The following is a 25,393-nucleotide window of genomic DNA, read 5'->3' on the forward strand; positions in this document are numbered from 1 at the left end:
AAAGATCCATGAGCTCTTCTCAATGGCATTTGAGATAAGTATGGACAGTTAGAGGAAACTCTAGGGAGATGATTGGCTGCAGACAAAGGTGCCTTGGGCTGTTCTTGTGCTTGAAGCTTATCGTGGCCTCCTGGATGAAGAGAGCAAGGGCCAGCAATTGTTGATATGATCTTGCCAAATCACATGACAAATACTCAGACTGGCCATTCACTCAGTGCTCTTATTTCATTGTTTTGGGTCTTGGGTCTCTTATTTCATTGTTTTGGGTCTTGGGAGAATGACGATAGGATTATATTCAGGGATTGGGCATGGATGTGTGATCTGGAGAGCATCAAAGATATAAGTGAGGGAATAGTTAAACAACCCAGAGCAACTGAGTCGTTGTAACCAGTGTAGTGTGAGAGTTGGTAATTTTGACGTTAAATTAGTTATTAAAATACTGGCATGGGAGGTTTTTCCTCCGGTCGGTGGTGAGCTAGTTTAGGGGAGGCAATAGCCTAGAGGTATTATTGCTAGATTATTAATTATTATTCCATAGCAAAGTGGCACAGTGGAAGTATACTGGACCCATAACCCAGAGGTTGATGGATCAAAACCATCCTCTGCTATTTCTTTTTGCAATGATAATAAGATCACTTGACTACAATTCCGAAAGATTTGTCTTCATTGGCCGGGACGTTGAATTTAAAAATTGGCAAGTCGTGTTGTAGCTTTATAGAATTTTGGTTAGGCCGCGTTTGGAATACAGTGTTCAATTCTGATCGCCACACTACCAGATGGATGTGGAGGCTTTGGAGAGGGTATAGAAAAGATTTACCAGGTATGGAGGGCATTAGCTATGAGGAGAGGTTGGAGAAACTTGGTTTGTTCTCACTGGAACGACGGAGGGTGAGGGGCAATCTGATAGAAGTCTACAGGATTATGAGGGGCATGGACAGAGTGGATAGTCTGATGCTTTTTCCCAGGGTGGAAGTGTCAATTACTAGGGGGCACAGGTTTAAGATGCGAGAGGCAATGTTTAAATGAGATATAAGAGGCAAGTTTTTTACACAGAAGATTGTGGGTGCTTGGAACTCTGCCAGGGGAGGTAGTGGAAGCAGATACGATAGTGACTTTTAAGGAGCGTCTGGACAAATACTTGAATAGGGTGGAAATAGGGGGATATGGTCCCCAGAAGGGTTTTAGTTTAGTTGAGCAGCGTGGTCGGTGCAGGCTTGGAGGACCAAAGGGCTTGTTCCTGTGCTGTAATTTTCTTTGTTCTTGTTCTAATCCAGACATTCAGCTAATGTTCTGGGGACCAGGGTTCAAATCCTGTCACGGCAGATGGTGCAGTTTGAATTCAATAAAAAAAATCTGGAATGAAGAATCTACTGATGACCGTGAAACCATTGTAGTTTGTCGGAAAAGCCCATCTGATTCACTGATGTCCTTTAGGGAAGGAAATCTGCTGTCCTTACCTGATCTGGCCTACATGTGACTCCAGAAACATAGCAATGTGGTTGACTTCCAACTGTCCTCTGGCACTAAATGCTGGCCAGACAGCGATGCCCATGTTGCATGAATGAATAAAAAAACTAAGGAAGTGGCCTCAATTTTGTCAGTGGTTGAGATTTTAAGGTTGGAAAAACCACAAGAGTTTGCAAAGGCTGTTATGTACATAGTTCTAAGAGTTATCTGAAGAGTTTGCTTTAGTCTTAGGATGTGGGTGACGCTGGTAAGACCCACTTATTGCCCAGTCCTAGTTTTCCTGTGGATATTTGCCTGAGGTTGCTAGGTAACTGAGAAAGGATTGGAGATTGGTATGGAAGCGAGCCCTCACAATTGCCGGACCACCTTAACATGATACATCAGAAAAGCATTCGACTGCACACGTTCTTTCATGCTTTAATATTCAAATGTTCTGACCAGCAATCCAGCAGACAGCATGATTAGACTCTTTCTGCACAGCCAGATCTCAGCCTGTTGGGTCTACGCAATTGATTTGAGCAGTTCTTGGCAGTACATAGCTGCTACAAAGCCACAGAATATATATCTCCACCCACTTCACAATTGACATTGTTGGACACCTACCAGCTGGAAAAGACAGTTTACTACCTCTGCCCGGATCTTGGTGTATCAGGCAGCCTGCAACTCTTTCCTGGAAGGTGCCACAGCCCATACACTCAGATAGCCCCCAGGATGGTACGAAATGCACATTTCCAAGCATAGCTCATGTTAGATTTCTCGGTCTTTGGGCTAACATAAAACGTAGCATCAGCAGCCCTGCACTTAATGTGGGCGGCACAGTGGTTAGCTGCCTCACAGCACCAGGGACCTGGGTTCAATTCCCTGCTTGGATCACTGCCTGTGTGGAGTTTGCACATTCTCCCTGTGTCTGTGTGGGTTTCTCCGGGTGCTCCGGTTTCCTCCCATACCCTGAAAGACATGCTGGTTAGGTACATTGACCTGAACAGGTGCTGGACTGTAGCAACTAGGGGAATTTCACAGTAACATCATTGCAGCGTTAATGTAAGTCTTAATTGTGACTAATAAATAAACTTTACTTTGCGCAACAGTTGATTCATACTTTTTTTTAGTGAAATGTGCATTATTTTTAACTCCAACAGTTTTGCACAGTTACTAGAAACCACCATTGGGAAAAATTCTGTATAACATCTGCATAATGAATATGCCAAGGAATGGGAGGGCTTGAAGAGTTGGGCTGTTTTAGTGAAACTACTCTGTACTGTAAGCAAAATGCTTTTACAAAGAAGTCACCAGAACTCTCAATTTGACCTTGCCAATGTAATGCAAGAAGAATTAAAATGAAACTATTAATTAGGGCTTTAGTTGCATAATTGTATCCTCTAAGTCTACATTGGAGAAACCTAATCGCAACCATCTGCACTTATAGCTGTGTATTGCTGGTAACTGCTGTTGCCCAATCCTAAACATTAGCTGCTCCTCTGGCTTGTATCTTTCTCATGTCTATCAACATCTTGAGGGTTACCATTGACCACAAACTGAACTATCCATATAAATACTGTGACTGTTAGAGAATGTCAAAGGCTAGAACCTTGTGGCAAGAACTCACCTCCTAGCTCCCCAAAGCCATTATCTACAAGGCAAATGTTAGAAGTGTATTGGAATTCTTTCCACTTGACTGGATAAGCGCAGCTCCAACAACACTCACATTTTCCACGATTCAGGAGAAAGCAGCCTGCTTGATTGCTACCCTTGTCACAAACATTCAATCCCTGCACCACCAGTGAACATTGGGCACATAAGTAGTCTCACAACACCAAGTTAAAGTCCAACAGGTTTATTTGGTAGCAGCGCTTTCGGAGTGTTGCCCTTCATCAGGTGAGTGAAGAGTTCAGTTCACAAACAGGGCATATATAGGCACAAAACCAATTACAAGATAATGGTTGGAATGCGAGTCGCAACAGGTAATCAAGTTTTTACAGATGCAGACAGTGTGAGCAGAAAGAGGGTTAAGCACAGATTAAAGAGGTATGAATTGCCTCGAGCCAGTTAGTGAGATTTTGCAAACCCAGGCAAGTCGTGGGGGTTACAGATGGGTTCATGTCACACTAAGGTCCCAGTTGAGATGTGTGGAACTTGGCTATCAGTTTCTGCTCAGTGATTTTGCATTGTTGTCTGTTATGAAGGCCGCCTTGGAGAATGCTTACCGAAGATTTGAAGCTGAATGTCCGTGACTGCTGAAGTTTCCCCGACAGGAAGGGAGCACTCCAGACTGGTGATTGTTGAGTGATGTCCATTCATTTTTTGTCATAGCGTCTGCATGGTCTCACCAATGTGTCAGGCCTCGGGACATCTTTTCCTGCAGCGTATCAGGTAGACAATGTTGGCCGAGCCACAAGAGTATGTACCGTGTACCTGGTGGATGGTGTTCTCACATGAGATGATGGCATCCTTGTTGCTGATCCAGCACGTCTTGCAGAGGTTGTGTGGTGTCAAGGTCACTGTTCTCCTGAAGGCTGGGTAGTTTGCTGCGTATAATGGTTTGTTTGAGTTTGTGCAGTTGTTTGAAGGCAAGTAGTGGAGGTGTGGGGATGGGCTTGGCGACATGTTCCTCTTCGTCAATGTTATGCTGAAGGCTCTGGAGACGGTGTCATAGCTTCTCCATTTCAGGGAAGTATTGGACAACGAAGTGTACTCTATCCACTGTGTCCTGTGTTTGTCTTCTGAGGAGATCTGCGCAGTTTTTCACTGTGGCACATCGGAATTGTCGATCAATGAGTTGAGCGCCATATCCTGTTCTTACGAGGGCATCTTTCAGTATCTGTAGGCATCTATTGCGATCCTCCTCACCTGAGCAGACCCTGTGTTTCCAGAGGACTTGTGCATAGGGGATGGCTTCTTTCACGTGTTTAGGGTGGAAGCTGGAGAAGTGGAGCATCGTGAGTTTATCTGTGGGCTTGCGGTACAGTGAAGTGCTGAGGTGACTGTCCTTGATGGAGATGCGTGTGTCCAAGAATGCAACCGATTCCAGACTGTAGTCCAAGGTGAGTCTGATGTTGGGATGGAATTTGTTGATGTCATCATGTAGTTGTTTCAGTGATTGTTCGCCATGAGTCCAAAGGAAGAAAATGTCATCAGTGTATCTAGTATATAGTATCATTTGAAGGTCCTGTGCTGTGAAGAAGTCTTGCTCGAACCTGTGCATGAAGATGTTGGCATATTGAGGTGCGAATTTGGTCCCCATGGCTGTTCCATGTGTCTGGATGAAGAACTGGTTGTTGAAGGTGAAGACATTGTGGTCTAGGATGAAGCGAATGAGTTGTCAAATCGGGTCTGGAGATTGGCAGTTGTCGGCGTTGAGTATTGAGCCAGTTGCAACATTGCTGTTGTTGTGGGGGATGCTGAGTTTCTGTAAAAAGTCCATAATGTCGCGACAGAAGCTGGGGGTTCTTTGAACATAAATGAACATTGGGAGCAGTGTGTACTATATACAAGATGCACCACAAGAATTCTTTAGGCAGCACCTTCCAAACCCACAACCACCACCATCTAAAAGAACAAGAGCAGATGATGTCTGGGAACACCGCCACGTGAAGATTTTCGTCCAAGTCATTCACTATCCTGACTTGGAAATATATTGTCGTTCCTTCATTGTCGTTGAGTCAAAAACTGGAATTCCTTCCCTAATAGTACTATGAGTGTACCTGCGCCATACCTGCAAGTGGTTCAAGAAGACAGCTCACCACCACGTTCTCAAGGGCAATTATGAATGGGCAATAAATGTAGGTATAGCCAGTGATGCCCACATCCCATAAATGAAGAAAAGAAAATGTCCCTGTTGACTGCTATTGCCTCAACCCAATAGCGAGCAGCAAACATGCCTGTTCACAGGGAGGCTTCAAGGTTGTATTCCAAAAGCAGACTATAAATAAACGACATTATTCTTTTAAGCTCTAATGATTTTAACACATCTAATGATCCCTGTACCATTTTTATTTTTATGTCTGTTTCTCAGTTAATACTAAGAACATAGATAGCGATCATTTTTGACCAGACCCCAAGTCAAGGCAAAGACAGCAAATAGTTAAGACTGAGTTGATGCAAGACCAGAGTTGTGACTGCTCCAGTCAATAACAGATGCTTAAGAAGCAAAGACTTAATGCGCTTGGAATGTGGGTTACTTTTTTCTTGCACTCTCCGCACCACAAATTGTTCCTCTCCCAAATATCAAGCCCTATTCCAGTACAACTGGCTGCTGGGAATTGTGAAAAAAATTTTTGGGATTCTTGACCCTGTTGGTTGTCTTATTTCCTCTGTATCCCAGACGGTGCCTATCTGTGCACAGTTATGTGCTTGAAATTAACAGCTCACTGCATGGAAAGCCAATAACTCGTTTTCAGCCACTTTCAACCACATTTTCTGCATTGTCTATTGGGTGACTCAGCTAAATCCAAGTGTAAAGATAATTTATCCTAATTCTAGCAGTTTGGTTTAATCCCAGTTCCACCTTGCTTAATATATGCATGATTTTCCATGCCTTCTCCACCCTTAGCTCAACAATATTGGTGAAGAGCTCGTGGATTTCTTTGTCATCATTAAACACATCCAATCAGCTGCTTTGTCACTTCCCTCCTTCCCCAGGCCACTGAAACAAACTTTCTCCTGTCCTCACCCTGAATTTGCAGAGTTCTCCAATGTCTCGCCTATCTCCTTTCATACCCTCGTCCAGCACATCCCATTCACAAGACACACCTCCTAATCCCTCGACTGTATTTCCACTGAACTACTGAGCACTCAGTTTGCTTTGGTCAAAGAGGTAGGTTTTAAGGTGCATTGTAAAAGGGGAAAAGAGGGATATGTGGAGATGTTTAGGAAAGGAATTCCAGAACTGATGGTCTTAGCAACTGAATGCATGCCAGCAGTGGTGGAACGATTCAAATTGAAGTTGCTGAGGAAAACAAGAGCTTTGAGACTTGAGGAGGTTGTGGAGAGATACAGGTACAGGTTTCAATTGTACATGAGCTGAGACAGGGATGGAGTTAAATGATATCATGATGATGGAAAGAGTTGGTCTTAGTAATGGTGCAGATACATGGTCAGAAGCTCACCTAAGGGTCAAATATGGTGGCACGGTGGCACAATGGTTCACACTGCTGCCTCACAGCGCTAAAGACCCGGGTTCGATTCCCAGCTTGGGTCACTGTCTGTGCGGAGTCTGCACATTCTTCCTGTGTCTGCAGGGGTTTCCTCCAGGTGCTCCGGTTTCCTCCCACAGTCCAAAAGACATGTTAGTTAGGTGCATTGGCCATGCTAAATTCTCCCTCAGTGTACCCGAACAGACGCGAGAGTGTGGTGACAAGGAGATTTTCTCAGTTACTTCATTGCAGTGTTAATGTAAGCCTATTTGTGACACTAATAAATAAACTTTACTGACACCAAACTTGCAGTATTGAGGAATGCATTGGATATCTGAATACTGTGCCCTCTCCTGAGAGAGATCCTCAATGAAACTGAATCTTATTTCTTTAACAGTAAGAGATGGATTCAGGTGGGAGTTTTGTCATCAAGAAAATAGCCATTTGAAAATATTACTTCTCTAGTATTTAATGTTTCTGTTTCACATCATTGTAAAATGAAGCCCAAAATAGGCAGCTGGCCAGCCATTTTCTCCATGTGTAAAGAATTCTAAATGCTACTTACAATTTTTAAAAGAAAAACACTCATCTATAGTAGAACTGTTTGTAACCAGAGATGTGGTAGTTGATTTGTAAACTGCTTCAGGCAAATAAAGTAATTTGTCTCGATGCCAATAATGTTTACAGGCTTCTTTTATCTTGGCTTGTCTGACTAATAATGCGTGGAAAGAAATGTTATTAGTCTAGTGTTTTGTATTTGATTTGGTTTTCATCAACTCCTCTAATTCAATGGATTTTTAAAAGCAAGCCTGCCTGCAAGCAATGAGTCAATCATGGGGTTCTGGCCTTTGCTAAATGGCATAGTTAAACCACGCAATGAAATAGTCTTAATAGTAAGTACAGCTGTTAACTCTACAAGAGCTACATTAACATTTCTGTAGAAGTAGAAAGAAATTACCACCATTGTTTATGGTATATTTTGTACACTTTTTTGTAGATTGTCTTAGGCTGCTACATGCACTTAACTAGCACCTGTAATTGAGTACCTAACCCAATGTACTCCATTCCGGACAAATATCGAACATCATCAGGGAAGTTCATACCGAATCCATGGTGGAATTATTAACTTTTGAGGGAGCCTTTAAGGTTGAAAAAACAAAGACATGTGGTGAGGCATAGGGACTTAGGGAAGGCGTCTATGGGAGTAGACTAAGACAACTGAAAACTGCCAAAAGTGGTGGGTGGGAGAATGCACACAATTCCACAGTCAGGGGACGAAGATGCACACATTGAACCAGATTGTAGGTTTTGAATTCAATTGCTGGAGCCCAGGGCACCTGGTACAAGGTGCATATAAAATGGAAAACTAGGATCATAAAAGCAAAAACAAGTGCTGGAAACGTAAGCTAGATTACAGCGCAATGTCCCCCTCAACATTTGAGAAACAAAGTGCCAATCAGGCAATATCTGTGGAGACAACAACAAAGTTAGCATTGCACACTTTTCACCAGAACCAACTCTCTCCAACTTTTACAGATGCACCATAGAAAGCATTCTTTCTGGTTGTATCACAGCTCAGTATGTCTCCTGTTCTGCCCAAGACCGCAAGAAACTACGAAGGGACATGAATGAAGCCCAGTCTATCAGGCAAACCAGCATCCCATCCATTGACTCAGTCTACACTTCCCACTGCCTCAGAAAAGCAGCCAGCATAATTAAGGTCCCCATGCACCCTGGACATTCTCTCTTCCATCTTCTTTGTTAGGGAAAGAGATACAAAAGTCGGAGATCACACACCAACCGACTCAAGAACAGCTTCTTCCCCGCTGCCATCAGACTTTTGGATGGACCTACCTCACATTAAATTGATTTTTCTCTACACCCTAGCTATGACTGTAACGCTACATTCTGCGTTCTCTCCTTTCCTTCTGTATGAGCAGTATGCTTTGTCTGTATAATGTGCAAGAAACAATACTTTTCACTGTATACTAATACACGTGGCAATAATAAATCAAATCATAAGAACATAAGAAATAGGAGCAGGAGTAGGCCATCTAGCCCTTCGAGCCTGCCCCGCCATTCAATAAGATCATGGCTGATCTGTCATGGCTCAGTTCCACATTCCCGCCCTCTCCCCATAACCCTTAATCCCCTCTCTTATCAAAAACCCATCAACTCGCTTCTTAAAAATATTTAGCGAGGCAGCCTCCACCACTTCAACGGGCAGAGAATTCCAGAGATTCACCACCCTTTGAGTGAAGAAGTTCCTCCTCAACTCCGTTCTAAACCACCCCCCCCCCCCTTTATCTTGAGGCTGTGCCCCCTAGTCCTATTATCCTTTCTGAGCAGGAAGAGTCTCTCCACCTCTATCCTATCCATCCCATTCATCATCTTATACATCTCAATGAGATCTCCCCTCATTCTTCTAAACTCTAACAAGTACAAGCCTAGTTTATTCAGCCTCTCCTCATAGCTCAACCCCCTCAACTCCGGCATCAGCCTAGTAAACCTCCTCTGCACTCCCTCCAAGGCCAAAATATCCTTGCGTAAGTACGGCGCCCAAAACTGCACACAGTACTCCAGCTGCGGCCTCACCAAATCAAATTAAAAAAACTGAGGAAAGTTAGAAGAGGAATAGGTTGTTAGCAAATGAAAGAAGGAAGCTCTGTGATAGAGTGGAGGGCAGAGATTAAAGGTTTTGTGGTTCAGCATCTGCAGTACGCAAGAAAGCTTTTGTCATTTGATCTCTCCTGCCCTGTACTCAATCGTAGCCCTTCCCTTTTGTTGTCCCCGCCATCCCAGAGGGTTAAGAATGCTCTATCAAAATCTTTGGTGTCAGAGAGTAAAGTGATATGGGGAAACTGAAGATCAGCCATGATCTGGCTCAAGAGACTGAATGGTCTACCCTTATTTCTTATATTCTTATTTTCCTATTAGGACCACTGCTCTTATTTCTGATTTGTTAATTCAAAGGCTGGGAGGTGGTGCTGTAGTGGCAATATCACTGGACTCGTAATCCAGAGGCCCAGCCTAATGCTGTAGGGACATGGGTTCAAATCCCACCATGGCGGCTGGGAGAATTTAAATACAAATAATAAATATGGAATTGAAAGCTAGATTCGGTAGTGATGAGCATGAAACCTTGGTCGGTTGTCGTAAAAATCCATCCATTTCACCAATGTCCTCTAGGAAAGGAAATCTGCCACTCATATCTGGTCTGGCCTACATGTGACTCCAGAACCACATGTGGTGCACTTTCTGAAATGGTCCAGCAAGCCTCTCAGTTGTATCAAACCACTATGCAAATTTTGATGAGGAATGAAAGCAGACAGCCCACCAAGCATCAGATTAGGCACTGGAAATGGCAACAGTACACCCAGTCCCATCTATTTGAAAAGTCTCCCGTACTAACATCTGGGGATTTGTGCCAAAATTGGGAGAGCGGTCCCACAAACCAGTCATGCAGCAGGCTGACATAGTAACACTCAGCGAATCGTACCTTACAGACAATCTCCCTGACACCACCATCAGGATCCCTTGTTATACACTGCCCCAGCGACAGTATATGCACCGGAACTGGCAACAGAGTGGTATACAATCAGGCGGGAGTTGCTCTGGGCGTCCTCAACATTGACTCCAGAATCCTGCTGATTGCAACTGTTCTGCTTAGCTGATGAATCAGTACTCTTCTTTGTTGGACGCCACTTGGAGGAAGCACTGAGGGTGGCAAGGACACAGAATGTACCCTGGGTGGAAATTTCAATGTTCATCGCCAAGAGTGGCTCGGTAATACCACGATGGACTGAGCTGGCTGAGCTCAAGACATAGCTGCTGAACTGGCTCTGTGGCAGGAAGTCAGAGGACCAACAAAAGGGAAAAACCTACTTGATTTTGTCCTCACCAATCTACTTGTCACAGATGCACCTATCCATAACAGGGCAACAGTGTGGCAGAGTGGATAGCAGTGTTGTCTCATAGCTCCAGGGACCTGGGTTTGATTCCAGCATTGGGTCAGTCTTTGTGTGGAGTTTGCACTTTCTCCCTGTGTCTGAGTGGGTTTCTTCCCACAGTCCAAGATGTGCTGGTTAGGGTGATTTGGCCATGCTAAACTACCCCTTAATGTCAGGGGGATTAGCAAGGTAAATGCGTGGGGTTATGGGGATAGGGCCTGGATGGGATTGTTGTTGGTGCGGGTTTGATGGGTCAAATGGCTGCCTTCTGTACTGTAGGGATTCTGTGATTCTAGGAGTGACCTCCGCACAAATCTTGTGGGGATGAAGTTCCGTCTTCACATTGCAAATGTCCTCCATAATGTTGTGAGGAACTACAACCATGCTAAATGGCATAGATTTTAAACAAATCTAGTGCTCAAAACTGGGCAACCATGAGGCACTCTGGACCACAAGCAGTGGCAGAATTGTATTAAATCACAATCTAAAACTTCACTGAACAGCATATCCACCCACTCTACCATTACCATCAAGCTGGGGGGACAAATTGGTTAATGCGGAGTGCAGGAAGGCGTGCCAGGAGCAACACTGGGAATACCTAAAAATGAGCTGCCAGCCTCATGAAGCCAAAACACAGGAATATTTGCAGGCCATGAGTGGAAGTGGAGAGTATATCATAATACAAATTTAAAAGGCCATTGACGCTAATTCTGTTTCTCTTCTCAGATGCTGCCTGACCTAAGTATCTCAACATTTTGTTTTTATTTCAGTATTCCATAGTACTCCTTACTTGTGCATTCGAGAAGGTGGGAAGGATTTGGAATGTGTATATTAATGACTTTGTACAGGGCATCATTTCAATGGTGAAGATGATGCAGAAGTTGGAAATGTAATAATCAGTGAGGATGACAAGACAAAAGAGAGACTGGTGAAACGGGTAGATATCTGGGTATTGCAATTTAGTGCAGTAAAGTGATTCATTTGGTAGAAAGAATGAAAGGCAATATGAACTAAATGGTCATATTAAAGAGAATGAGAAAATAGAAACTTGGGGTGTACGTGCACAAATCTCTGAAGGTGGCAGGACAAGCTGAGAAGAATGTAAAACGCACTAGGGATCCTTGACATTTGTAATACAGGGGTACAAAAATCAAGTACTTAGGTTAAACCTGTATAAATCATTGGTTAGGCTCCAGCTGGTGTATTTTGTCCAGTTTTGGACACCACATTTTTGGAAGGATTTTAAGCATTAGAGAGATTGCGGGAATGGTTGTGCTGAGAACCCAAAGAAGTTGGGAGTGGTGATTTGTCGTGACTGTCCCTTTAAGGGCAGCACAGCAGAGTAAGAATCACATGCTGGGGGGGGGGGGCTGCAATTGGGACTCGGTGGGTAGTCACCACTGGGGGTGGAGTCCTCTTAGGCAAGAAACATGTTGGGAGCAACGTGTAGCCATGGGGCTGCTGTTTTCTTATTAACAAATCCTTTTTGTATTCACAAATGAAGCCTTTGAAAGTGCATCTTTACACAGGGGTTGATTGAACTCTATAAAATAGAGAAATGGTGAAGGGAAAATGTAATCGGGGCTTTCAAAATTATGAACTGGGTGTAGCATGGTGGCACAGTGGTTAGCATTGCTGCCTCACAGCGCCAGGATCCCAGGTTCAATTTCAGCCTCAGGTGACTGTCCATGTATCTGCGTGAGTTTTCCTCCAGGTGCTCCGCTTTCCTCCCACAGTTCAAAGATGTGCAGGTTAAATTGATTGGCCATGCTAAATTGCCCCTTAGTGTCCCAGGATGTGTAGGTTAGGGAGATTACGGTAAATAAGTGGGGTTACGGGGGGAGAGGCCGGGTGAGTTTGTTGTTGGTGCAGACTCAATGGGCTGAATAGTCTCCTTCTGCACTATTGGGATTCTATGAATTGATTTGATTTGATTTATTATTGTCATGTATTAACATATAGTGAAAAGTATTGTTACTTGCGCGCTATACAGACAAAACATACTGTTCATAGAGAAAGAAACGAGAGGGTGCAGAGTGTAGTGAAAGTATTTTAGTATAAATAAGGTAGAACTGTTTACAATGGCAAACATACGTAAGTAAGGTAATTGGCAATAGAAATGAGAGATGGGGAGATTTACTTCATGAGTTGTCAAGAGCTGGGATGCTTTGCTTGAAATGGTGGTGGAAGCAGATTAATATTTGAAGGGAAGAATTTGCATGGCTATGAAGAAGGAGAGGGGAATGGGACTAGGTTCTCATCAACCTCTTGCATTAGAAATAATTCTGGCTGGAATTCTCCAGCTGTTCACACTAGCGGGATTTTCTGCTTTACTGGTGATGTGGGGTAGCTTCGGAGGGAATACCCATTGATAACTGCAGGACCAAGAGAATCTTCCATCTGTAAATGAGGCGCAGCCTCCTGCTGCCAAGAAGAATGCTGATGGAAGACCAGAGAACCCTGCCCTCTGTCCTTGTTTTTGGACGTTTAGCATTGCAGAACTGAGACCTCATAAATGACTCAGCAGCTTACCCAAGTGAAGATGCCAAGATCAAGTTATTGACCGCAGGAGTCAGCTGTAACATTTAAGGGCAGTAAGTTATAAAATTGAGGGAATGGTTGTCAAGAGTGGAAGTTTAGAAATTACATTGGGTGACTCAGATTGAGGAGCTCTCCTTGAAAAACTGGTCAATATTTGCAGCCGTTATCTGTAAAACAGATCATCTAACCATTATCATATTGCTGTTTGTGGAACCTTGCTATGCATAAATTGTCTGTTACGTTTCCCACAACAACAGTGATTACACTTCAAAGTATTTAATTGGCTATGGAATGCTTGGAGATGACCCAAGATCATGGAAAGACATTATATAAATATAAATCTTTCTTTTGGACTCTTTGGGGAAATTTTCCCATCCCATCTGCCATGGGAATCATTGCCCCCTAAGAAAGTTCTCTCTTTGGACTGGTTGTGTTCTGTGCTGGGGTTTTTCACCAACGCAACATAATATTTACTTTGTTCATTTAACAACATCAGTGCAACCAAGGTGCATGTAAAGTGTCACGCTCTGGGACTCCTCCCCACCCTGGGCCATGTGTTGTACCATTCCAACACGGCCACTAACTAACTCCCCATGGTGAAGAGCAGCTTATCTGACATTTCAGAATGACAGCTGCACTTGACATGTGTAGCAACTAATGACTTGTGGAAAATTGGAGATTTCATTTTGGTAAATCTGACTAAATATTTTCTCCAGGATGATTCAAAATGTGTCAGTAAACCCACTAAGAAAAAGCACTGACCTTCACATATGACGTGCTACTAATTAGCATTTATTACATTTGGCATGTGAATGCACCGAATGCTTCTCTCAACAGAACTGCCTCGGTTGAGTACTCTGCAGGAGAAATGAAGCAACAGGTCTGCTGTAAAGAACATTGCTATGGCCAGCTGTCTGGCAACTGTCGTATGTAAAACCTTGATGGCAAGATTTATGATATTTCATTAGCTTTTTATTTCACTGGGAATGAAGCACTCCATGGCAACCTCACAGCTATTGTGGCCTAAATAAAAAAAGGGAAATTCACCTCTCTGACTCTAGTGATTGTAAATGCCACCATGTGTATTAAGTCAGCTTCACATCATCACGGCAAATGAGAAGAGAAGCCTTGCAAATACCAGCATGTAGGGGAACTTGATGATGGCACCTGTGTGCTAAAGCTCATTTTAGAGTTTACCAATAGTAACAATAGTCTCTGTCAGGTATTCCCCTTTTATTCCAATAGTGATTGCACCACTTTGTGTTTACTGTGTCTGACATTTTACTGCAATAATGCAAACGAACAGACAATGCAAATACACATTTGATGGTACAGAGACCTTGCTGTATAAATCCAGTCATTGCCAATTGTCATGGAAAATGCTATGCATATTTATATTTCTTACCAAGCACTGGTAACCCTCTGATACCTCATCCAGATAGTATTCCTCATGTTTAAGCCCAAATAGCGGTGCTAGCAAACCGTTTAACCACAACGCATGACAAAACCAAATCTGAATTTTGCACTTTCCAGCGTGCAGTGACAAGATTGCAAACCAGACCAACCCTGGTTTGCAAAGTTCCTCCCTGAAGCATAACACTGCACTCCTCAAGCTCTGTTAGCCTTAAGTCAGTATTAGCTTCTGCATCGGAGCTGTGGGTTCAAATCATGCTCCAGAGACTTGAGCAAAAAATCTACGCTGACACTCCAGTCTTGCGGGAGTACTGCACTACGAATAAAATATCTCAAGGCAGCATTTCAAAGGGAGTTCTGCCTGTGTTTTGACCAATACTTATCACTCAAACAGCACAACTAAACATTTTTAAAGCCCTTGCATTTTCCACCTCCAATTTTTGGGCTTAATTTGCACTCGGCCCAAAGTTGGCACAGGATACCAATGTGCCTTTATTTCTATTGCCTTTTTCTACCTCTCCTATCCTCCTGTCAGGGCAGCACAGTGATTAGCACTGCTATCTCATAGCTCCTGGCATGGGTCACTGTCTGTGCAGAGTCTGCACGTTCTCCCCGTGTCTGTGCGGGTTTCCTCTGGGTGCTCCAGTTTCCTCCCACAGGCCGAAAGACATGCTGCTTAGGTGAATTGGCCATGCTAAGTCCTCTTGTGTACCAGAACAGGCACCAGAGTGTAGTGACTAGGGGATTTTCTCAGTAACCTCATTCAGTATGAGTGTAAGCTTCTTTGTGACTAAAAAGTAAACTTCTTACTTTATTCTTTCTTATACTGAGGCACGGCAGTGCTAATAATTATCATCACTAATATTTTTGACACCATCGGTCTTTTTCTTTTTGAGTATCAAGGCAATGAGGTGAAACGTGACTGCAACAAGATGTTCTACGACGACAACATGATATTCTGCACCCTCTCCTTTCCTCCTTGCTGAATGTTATGCTTTCTCTGTATAGCTTGCAGGAAACAATACTTTTCACTGTTTACCAATACGTGTGACAATAATCAAATCAAAATTGTTACAGAGATAAGCTACAGCATCAAAAAGTTCAATTTTTATTGTAAGTGTGACGTGGAGAATACTGTCAGGTTCTTCACAGATTAGCAGTGGAATGGGATGACAGATGAGTGTGATTAAATCAGGAATTTCTCTCTTTGTTCGGATCTAAGAGAAAGTTTTAGGTTGTGTATTCAATAGCTTTATCTCTGTGGGTGAGGGAGGGAGTGGGAACGTGTCTACATGTCCGTGACTGTAGTGTGGAGCAATTAATCCTTGGAGATAGAATAGCGGTCTGCAACTGATCAGTAAGGAAAGAGTCTGTTCTTAGATTCCATAACGATCTCAACTTTGCCCCTTTTGAAATCAGCGAAACCAAAAACCGCCGCCTCAGGTGAAGTCTTGCATATGTTGACAAGTCACCCATCATTGAAAGAAAGCTTTCTCAAGTAAACCATTGGCTAGTAATGCAGCCGAAAGAAGTAAGGATTTGTTGTGTTAATATTTCATGTTTCAACCTCTTATCATTTCATGAAGGGTACTCAAAAAACAGTGTACTTTTCAAATACCCTTTTGCATGTCATACTTTGATTTTAGTCTTCAGGTATTTGTGGTCTTCCCTTTCTAATCCAAACATTAGGGCTCTTCCATATAAAAGTGATCTGTAAAGGAAGAAGGTGCCTATTAAGGTCAAGTGTATCAAATCCTAGCAAGTATCCTGTTGTTTTGTTGCAGGCAGAGATTTTGACAGGCATTGAAGTTTGCAACGTGGCGAGTGCTGGAAAGGCAGGATCTGCACTGCTGGAGAAAGGCTGCAGGTCTGTGATCATCACTCTGGGCGCAGAGGGCAGTGTGCTGATGTCGTTGGACAAGCGGACTCCTCACTACATTCCCACAAAAAAAGTAAAGGCAGTGGATACCACGGTATGCTTTGTGATTTAATGGCTTTGCCCCAGGGCTTAATTGAAAGAACAAAGCGCTGTGACTAACCATGCAAACCTCTGGCCAGAGGATGGAGACTATTTTGTGGTTAAACATGATATCACTCTCGCATTCCTTGACAATTCACAGTTCAAAGGCTTTAACTTTTATTACAAACAAGAAGTTAGATGATATTTCAAATTACAAAAAACCTTTTGAGAATATTGCATAGCTGAGCAGTTTGCCTGGAGCTAAGGTACTGTAATAAAAGGGATGGAAGTGCACAACCTGTGCATATTTTAAATTGCTCAAAATTTTCAATGTCTCGATTGATTGCTTCTGTAGGACTGGGGAAATTTGCCTTGTCTATCTATGACGCCCAATGTTCCCCTTCACCTCACTTTCAAAGTATTTCTTGTGCATACTGTTCGTTTTGGAGATTTAACATTACACCAATTTCAGGAGTTCCTGATTCAGCTGACACCAAACAGGTCAGAAATTTATCTTGATGTGTTGCAACTGGTTTAAACTGGAAAATGACCTTCAATGTACGCCAGTTGGATCTCCCAACAGGACTCAGGCACAATTTGTTTGCTCTGACGAAGGGTCACCTAGACACAAAACATTAGTTCTATTCTGTCTCCACGGATGCTATCGGACCTGCTGAGATTTTCCAGCATTTTCTTTTTTTGTTTCAGATTCCAGCATATCCCCTTATTTTCTGTTTATATTGTAATAACAATTTGTTCGCTGTTGAGTTTCTTGAAAGGTGAAGAAAACCATGCCTAGCCTGCCATGAGATGGGGAACATGATGTGGAGATGCTGGTGTTGGACTGGGGTAAACACAGTAAGAAGTCTCACAACACCAGGTTAAAGTCCAACAGGTTTATTTGGTAGTAAATGCCACTAGCTTTCGGAACGCTGTTCCTTCGTCAGGTGAGTAGAGAGTTTGTGATCAGAACTTTCCACTCACCTGATGAAGGAACAGCATTCCAAAAGCTAGTGGCGTTTACTACCAAATAAACCTGTTGGACTTTAACCTGGTGTTGTGAGACTTCTTAATGAGACAGGGAAGGCAGAGCTGAATTAAGTCAGGTTAATCTACAACAACAGAAAGTTTAATGGCAAAATACTCCAGCTGCTGGAATCTGAAAGAAAAAGAGAAAATGCGAGAGAAAATGAGCAGGTCTGATAAGCATCTGTGGAGAGAGAACAGAGCCAACGTTTCGAGTCTGGATCCAGATTAGAAATGTTGTCTCTGTTCTGTCTCCACAGATGCTGTCAGACCTGCTGAGCTTCTTCAGTATTTTCTGTTTTAGGACAGAAACCTTTCCTCTAAAGTTAAAGTTTATTTATTAGTGTCACAAGTAAGGCTTATATTAACATTGCAATGAAGTTACTGTGAAATTCCCCTAGTCGTAGAACATGGAACACTACAGCACAAACAGGCCCTTCGGCCCACAAATTGCGCCCATCACATCCATATCTACCAAGCCATAGAACTATCTGTAACTCCCAATCCCATTAAATCCCATATACTCATCCAGAAGTCTTTTAAAAGACCCCAGTGAGTTTGCCTCTACCACCACTGACGGTAGCCGATTTCACTCACTCACCACCCTCTGAGTGAAAAACTTAGCCCTAACATCTCCTCTGTACTTGCTTCCCAGCGCCTTAAACCTGTGTCCTCTCATAGCGACCAATTCAGCCCTGTGAAATAGCCTCCGAGAATCCACCCTATCTGTTCCTCGCAACATTTTATAAACCTCTATCAGGTCGCCTCTCAACCTTTATCTCTCCAGGGAGAAGAGACCTAGCTCCCTCAACCTATCTTCATAAGGCATTCCTCCCAATCCAGGCAACATCCCTGCAAATCTCCCCTGCACCCTCTCAATAGCTTCCACATCCTTCTTGTAGTGAGGCGACCAGAACTGCGCACAGTACTCCAAGTGGGGTCTGACAAGGGTCTTATAAAGTTGCAGCATTACCTCCCGACTCCTAACCTCAATCCCTTGACTAATGAAGGCCAGTACACCAAACGCCTTCTTGACCACATCCTCCACCTGCGAGGCCGATTTAAGAGTCCTATGGACCTGGACCCCAAGATCCTTCTGCTCCTCAACACTGCTAAGACTCCTACCCTTGATATGGTACTCCTTCATCCCAATGGTCCTGCCAAAATGGACCACTACACATTTATCCATGTTGAAGTCCATCTGCCACTTCTCCGCCCAGTCTTGCATCCTATCTGTGTTGCGCTGCAACTTCTGAGGTCCCTCCAGACTATCCACAACACCACCAACCTTCATATCGTTGGCGAACTTACTAACCCATTCCCTCCGCTTCCTCATCCAGGTCATTTATGAAAATGACAAACAGCAAGGGATCCCTGGGGCACTCCACTGGTGACTGACCTCCATGCAGAAAAAGACCCATCCACAACCACTCTCTGCCTTCTGTAGGCAAGCCAGTTCTGGATCCACAAGGCCAAAGCACCTTGGATACCATGCCCTCTCACCTTCTCAAGAAGTCTTGCATGAGGGATCTTATCAAACGCCTTGCTGAAGTCCATGTAAACCACATCCACTGCTCTTCCTTCATCAATGTGTTCAGTCACATTTTCAAAGAACTCAACTAGGCTCGTAAGGCACGACCTGCCCTTGACAAAGCCGTGCTGACTATTTCTGATCATTCTAAACTTCTCTAAATGCTCATAAATATTGTCCCTCAGAATCCTCTCCATAGTTGCCACAGTTCCGCGCCTGTTCGAGTCAATGCACCTAAACAGCGCATCTTTCAGACTGTTGGACGAAACTCGTGCAGACACGGGGAGAATCTGCAAACTCCACGGAGACAGTGACCATGGCTGGGAATCGAACCCAGGTCCCTGGAGCTGTGAGGCAGCAGTGCTAACCACTTGCCACTGTTCCTGACCAACAACGACAAACCAACACAAATCATTCAGGAGCAACATCATCCTCTTCAAGATTTTTCTTATAAACTTAGTTTACCCTATTTTAAAAGTTAGAGAGGGCAGAACTGTCTCAGCTCATTATTGGACAAAGTGGGAGGATAATAAATCATCATTTGCATTTCATGGAATCATAGAATTCCTGTAAGTGCAGAAGGAGGCCATTCAATGCACTGAGCCAGGACGGACAACAATCCCATCCAGGCCCTATCCCTGTAACCCCACATATTTACCCTGCTAGTCCATCTGACACTAAGGGACAATTTAGCATGGCTAATCAATCGAACCCGCACAGTGAAGAAAGTTATCTTCAATTGCAACAGGATCTTGATTCATTGGACCAATGGAGTGATGAATGGCAGTTGGAGTTTAATTTAGACAAATGCAAGGTGATGCATTTTGGTAGATTGAACTAGGGCAGGACTTACCCAGTTAATGGTAGGGCACTGGGGAGAGTTACAGAACAAAGAGATCTAGGGGTAAATGTTCATAGCTGCTTGAAAGAGGAGTCACAGGTGGACAGAGTGGTGAAGAAGGCATTCGGCATGCTTGGTTTCATCGGTCAGAACATTGAATACAGGACTTGGAATGCCTTGTTGAACTTGTATAAGACATTGGTAAGGCCACACTTGAATATTGTGTGCGATTCTATTATAGAAACGATATTATTAAACTAGAAAGAGTGCAGAAAAGATTTACTAGGAGGCTACTGGAACATGATGGATTAAGTTATAAAGAGAGGCTGGATAGACTGGGACTTTTTTCTCTGGAGCATAGGAGGCTTAGGGGTGATCTTATAGAGATCTATAAAATAATGGGGGCATAGATCAGCTAGATAGTCAATATCTTTTCCTAAAGGTAGGGGAGTCTAAAACGAGAGGGCATAGGTTTATGGTGAGAGGGGAGAGATACAAAAGTGTCCAGAGGGGCAATTCTTTTCACACAGAGCGTGGAACAAGCTGTCAGAGGTAGTAGTAGAGGCGGATACAATTTTGTCTTTTAAAAAGCATTTAGATAGTTACATGGGTATGACAGGTATAGAGGGATATGGGCCAAATGAGGGCAATTGGGATTAGCTTAGGGGTTTCTAAAAAAAAAGGGTGGCATGCACAAGTTGGCCGAAGGGCCTGCTTCCATGCTGTAAACCTCTATGACTCTACCTTTGGACTGTGCGAGGAAACCCAGGCAGCCACGGGGAGAATGTGCAAACTCCACATAAACGGTGACCCGAGGCTGGAATTGTACCCAAGTCCCTGGCACTGTGAGGCAGCAGTGCTAACCACTGTTTCCTTATTAATTTCTTTGAAACTTGTGAATCGCAGAGATTTTAGACTGTGGTCCAAATAAACTACAAATTGTTATAAAAGCCAAAAATGCTTGAAATACTCAGCAAGTCTGGCAGCATCTATGGAAGAGTTAACAGGAACAGATTTTCATTGAATCTTACATGCAGAAGGAGGCCATCAAGTGTGCACCATCCACAATCCTGTGCAAACCCTATCCCCATAACCCCATACATTTACCTAGCTAGCCCCCCTGACACTGAGAGGCAATTTAGCATGGCCAGTCCATCTAACCTGCACATCTTTGGACTGTGGGAGGAAACTGGAGGAAACCCATGTAGACACGGAAGAACGTGCAAACTCCTCATAGGCAGTGACCCAAGCCGAGAATCAAACCTGAGTAGAGCTATCCATTGTGCCATCGTGCCACCCCAAAGCAGGGTTGGAAACCCAGTGTGTGTCCCGAGCCAATGTCTCAACTGTGTCATTCTCTGTGCTATTTTTAAATTTAAATGTCCTAATTGGACTGGAGCTGAACTTGGTGCCCGATTAGTGATATCGAGCATCTCAAGAGGTGCTAGCGACAAAGGCAGGTAGCAGCTTTGTCAGGGCCTGCCACGGCTTGCCAGATGTGGCAGAAAGCTCCTACAAAAAGGAGCTGAAACAGTGAGAAAGGTAGCCATGGACATCACCTGGAGCAAATTAGCTCATAAAGTCCGCTAACTTGCAGCAAACAGCTTTTCTGATCTCTTCCAGGCCAACCCTTGGAAAATTTCAGAATGCTGAGATGAGCTCCGAGACTGTTCTCTGATATATTCCACAATGCATTCACACGAGTGTAATGCTTATCCAGTCCCTTTCCTGTAAGAACAGGAGTCCAGAGATGTTGAGCATCAAACTTAGGAGCCAGTGATGTGATGATGTATAGTCTCTCAGTTGGTAAACTTTCCCAATTCAGCTTTGCAGTTTAAATTGCTCCTTTTGTATAAACCATTATGGGTTGTCATTGCCAGCACAGTTTTGCAGAGCACAATGCAAAGTTTAAATACAGCAAGTTCTATAAAAAGCATCTCCAGACCTCAGGCAGCCTCTGAAGATGTAAAGTGAATTCAAATTTCAGATGTGGGGGTGGGGGGAGGTGCATGTGAATGGACTTTTTGGCATTTTATACAATGATGTGTTTTATTTGAAAGAAATGGCCCTGTTAAATACAATGAAACATTTTCCCCAGGTGCTTTACAAAATACAAGGTGCTTTTACTGCATTTAGTCCCGTAGGCTGAACGTCATTAACATGATACAACATGATGATTGCATTAGCATTTAATTAATCTTTGGCCACTTTTTCAATACGGTATTATGTAAGGGTAATCAAAATCAAAGCCTGCTTACTGGAGTGTTCTTGCAAGTTATTTCAGGTCTTCCATTAAACTAAAATACACAATGTAAGACAGTTAATCCATCTCCTGTCATCCACCAGAGCAAGTCCCTCAGCAAGTTATCTAACGATAAGGGTGACATGACAGATCCTCAAACATGTGTTCTGAGCCCTGCAAATCTTTTGGGTCAACACAATAATTATAACTTCAGTTCTGATGTTGTGTGATAACTATCCAGTAATGATAGGGTAATTTTGATACTGTATTGCAATTGCCTGCATTACAGCCTTAGTGTTGTAGCTTCAAGTTGTTATGCTTCCCTGGCAACTGGGCTAGGCTGCACGAACTGAGTCTATAGTTAAAATAAAGAGCCTGTGTGCGTACATCCAGCAATCTCATTGCAAACTGGTTACGTCATGTCGTCTAAGTTCTGCAGTGTATTATTAGATATAGGCCTGAACCACACACACGGCCAGAAAATACCTGGCGTGGACCCTGGTTGGAGCTAAGTCGGCTGATCACACTTGAATCAGCAGCAGCTTAGCAATGAGTGACCTTGGCTCCATTAGACAAGGGAGGGACAAAATCAGCCAAGGCTTCCTATTCCTGACTCTCATCACAGAACGTGTGTATGCGTGTTGGGGCGAGAGAACAAGTTTGGGCTTGGTTGAAAAGTCAAGAAAGGAGGGGAGAACATTGTTAAAAATTGTCGAGTTGAAATATTGTTGAAATCCAAAGCAACATCATACCAGACTCCCTATTCCTACAAATGAAATGGAAAAGCACACAATTAACTTTATTAACATTGTGATATGTAAGGCAGTTTGTAATGCAGCATCATCAATTTTTGATAGTATTTGTTCAAAAGATTACAATTCTGCCCTGAATGGCCAATTGCATAAAACCACAACTTCTGTGTTGACTGCAGTCTCAACAGATTCTGTACGTTACAACGTATTTTTTTCTCCAAATTACCATGCATTGCAGAGGAAGATGGGATGGGTATGGAGGAATATGGGCTAAACGCGGGCAATTGGGACTAGCTTAGTGGTTAAAAAAAGGGGGCGGCAAGTTGGGCCAAAGGGCCTGTTTCCATGCTGTAAACCTCTATGACTCATGCTCCCAAAAAGGAGCCCAGTTGCCTTCAACAAGTCTGGTGCACCAGATATAATTCGGGTCAGGCAGGCATAATTCATTGTTGGAGGCATTGCCCCAGTTTCTGCCCCAACCTCACCCCAGTTAAACGCCACCACGATGCACATGGTCGTTGATCCTGCAGAAGGGTTCTCTGAGATAGACGGCACAATAAGAAGGCCATTTTATGTGCTGATGCTAAAGATTAGTATTACTTTGGCAATATACCTTTCTCTTTAGTGCTTTGAAGATTCAAGCAGTTCTTTTGCTGTTAGTTCCATCCTGCTCTGCTCAAAGTATTGCATTTAGGAAATGGCTAGATCAGACACTTCTGAAGTAGGCATTGCAGAAGGTGCTTCAATATGTACTTCTATCACTACCAGGATCTTCAAACCATGCATGGCACGCTTAAACTCTTCTGACTATTCATGCCTCAGAAAGCTGGGCTTCTCCTACAGTCTGTTGGGGAAATATTGCAACGGATGCTTAAAGACCAGCAACTCACTTCCAGTTTCACTTCCACCAAGAGAACAGCACTGTCTGTGCAAGTCAAAGTCACTACAGCCCTGAATTTCTTTGCGACTGGATTCTTGCAGACAGCACCAGGGGAATGTTTGTCACATTAGCTAGACAACTGTTCGCAGCTGCATCGTGAATGCTGTCTTTTGGGGTGCTGCTGAGCAATTCAGATCCTTTGGAATGGAAACAGACAGGAAGAGGATTGACCAGTGCTGGTAGGGTTCATCACAAGTGCAATTAGAGAATTCATGTGCCACTAAATTGTCTATACAATTATACCTCACCCTCCCTGCCAAATTTTATAAATAGAAAATACTTTTTTATCCTAGTAATTGCCATACCTATTAATTAATCCTGCACTTTGATGTCAGGTACCAGGAACGTGTGTATCATGTCACCATCCACCTTGCCTGCGCTGATGACTTTTAACCATATATTTGGACATTTGATTGGTGATCAGGACAGTTCTTTGCAGTCATAGATGATGGCTCTAGTCAGTCTTCTATAGACAAGAGGGAGTAACAGATGCAGTGTGATCTGTGGCACTAGATGAAGTATCACAGAAGTGAAAAAATTCTTTAGTAGTGGTTTCAACCTGGAGTTTGCTACTACAGGAAATGGTTGAGACAAACAGCTTGGGTATTTTCAACAGAAAGTTGGATAAGTGCATGATAGAAGTGGGAATAGAGAAATAAGCTGGAAGACTGATAAAGAAGATAGAATAGGTAGAGACTTGTGTGGAGTATAAGCACCAGTTTAGCACCAGACTCGTCAGGCAATTCTTTGCATATACTAAAATAATGTTTGGAGATTTTTTAAAAGTATTTTTTACTTTTTCTTGGTCTCTTTCATCTTTCCTTTAATCTCATCTGCATTTTCAAATCTTTATTTCATTTTCTGTATTTCAGTTAAATCTAATAAATGCTTCCTGGTTTGGATTTTGCGTGTCTCAGTGAGATTGATTGAAGAGCCTCACTGTTACTTGTCCTGCTCACAAATGCCACAGGCCTCTATTAGAGGGTGCCATGCTGGAAAAGATATCCAATTAGGGAAAATCTCCGCTGCAAAGCCTGTGGAAATTTAGCAGCTTTCAATGAACTGAACAGCACACCCCATTTCTTCACTACTGACTGAAAGATCCAAGCTAATACATTCAGCTGAGGTTCCATCTGCACTCCTAGGGATGTAAAAGATCCCATGACACTATTGTGAAGATGAGAAAGGGATTTCTTCCCTATTTATTCTTCAATCAACATCATTGGAACATGTTAACTGATCATTCGCTCATTGCCTAATGTTGAAACTTGCAGCATGAAAAGTGACTGCCATCTATCCTGACATTACAGCAGCAACTACACTTGAAGAAAGGACTTCATTGGCTGTAAAATGCTTTGGGATGGTGCGAGTCATGGAAGGCACTAAATAAATGCATGTTCTTTCTTCTGGTCTCCAGAATCTCCAACAGTATATATTTCTCGAAAGTGAAGTCAATGATGAAGCGACCTACAGGCAGGAAGGAGTCCGTGATCTACACATTTTAAAAGTTGAAGCACTTGCAATGATACCTCTGAATTTTCCTTGTAGTATGAAGCCTCTTTAGACTACTCTGTTGTTCCTTTAATTTTTCTTGTAGG

The 25,393-nt window shown here is 43.2% G+C and overlaps 1 protein-coding gene and 1 long non-coding RNA gene across 4 annotated transcripts in view; one reads left to right on the plus strand and one right to left on the minus strand.

Moving 5' to 3' along the window:
* Positions 1–25,393, minus strand: part of LOC145345225 (uncharacterized) — a 790,615-nt gene that overhangs the window by 375,341 nt on the left and 389,881 nt on the right. The window lies entirely within an intron of this gene.
* rbks (ribokinase) overlaps positions 1–25,393 on the plus strand; it is a 161,598-nt gene that overhangs the window by 104,495 nt on the left and 31,710 nt on the right. For 2 of the 3 annotated variants that reach the window (XM_080192976.1, XM_080192977.1), the window contains one exon: positions 16,288–16,476. The exons of the other annotated variant lie outside the window; for it this stretch is intronic. In XM_080192976.1, coding sequence (XP_080049102.1) covers positions 16,288–16,476 — 189 coding nt within the window. The remainder of the gene's footprint in view (positions 1–16,287; positions 16,477–25,393) is intronic. 3 annotated transcript variants of the gene reach the window in all.

This window comes from Carcharhinus amblyrhynchos, chromosome 7 (assembly GCF_965287045.1).
Source record: "Carcharhinus amblyrhynchos chromosome 7, sCarAmb.v2.hapA, whole genome shotgun sequence".
NCBI lineage: Eukaryota > Metazoa > Chordata > Chondrichthyes > Carcharhiniformes > Carcharhinidae > Carcharhinus > Carcharhinus amblyrhynchos.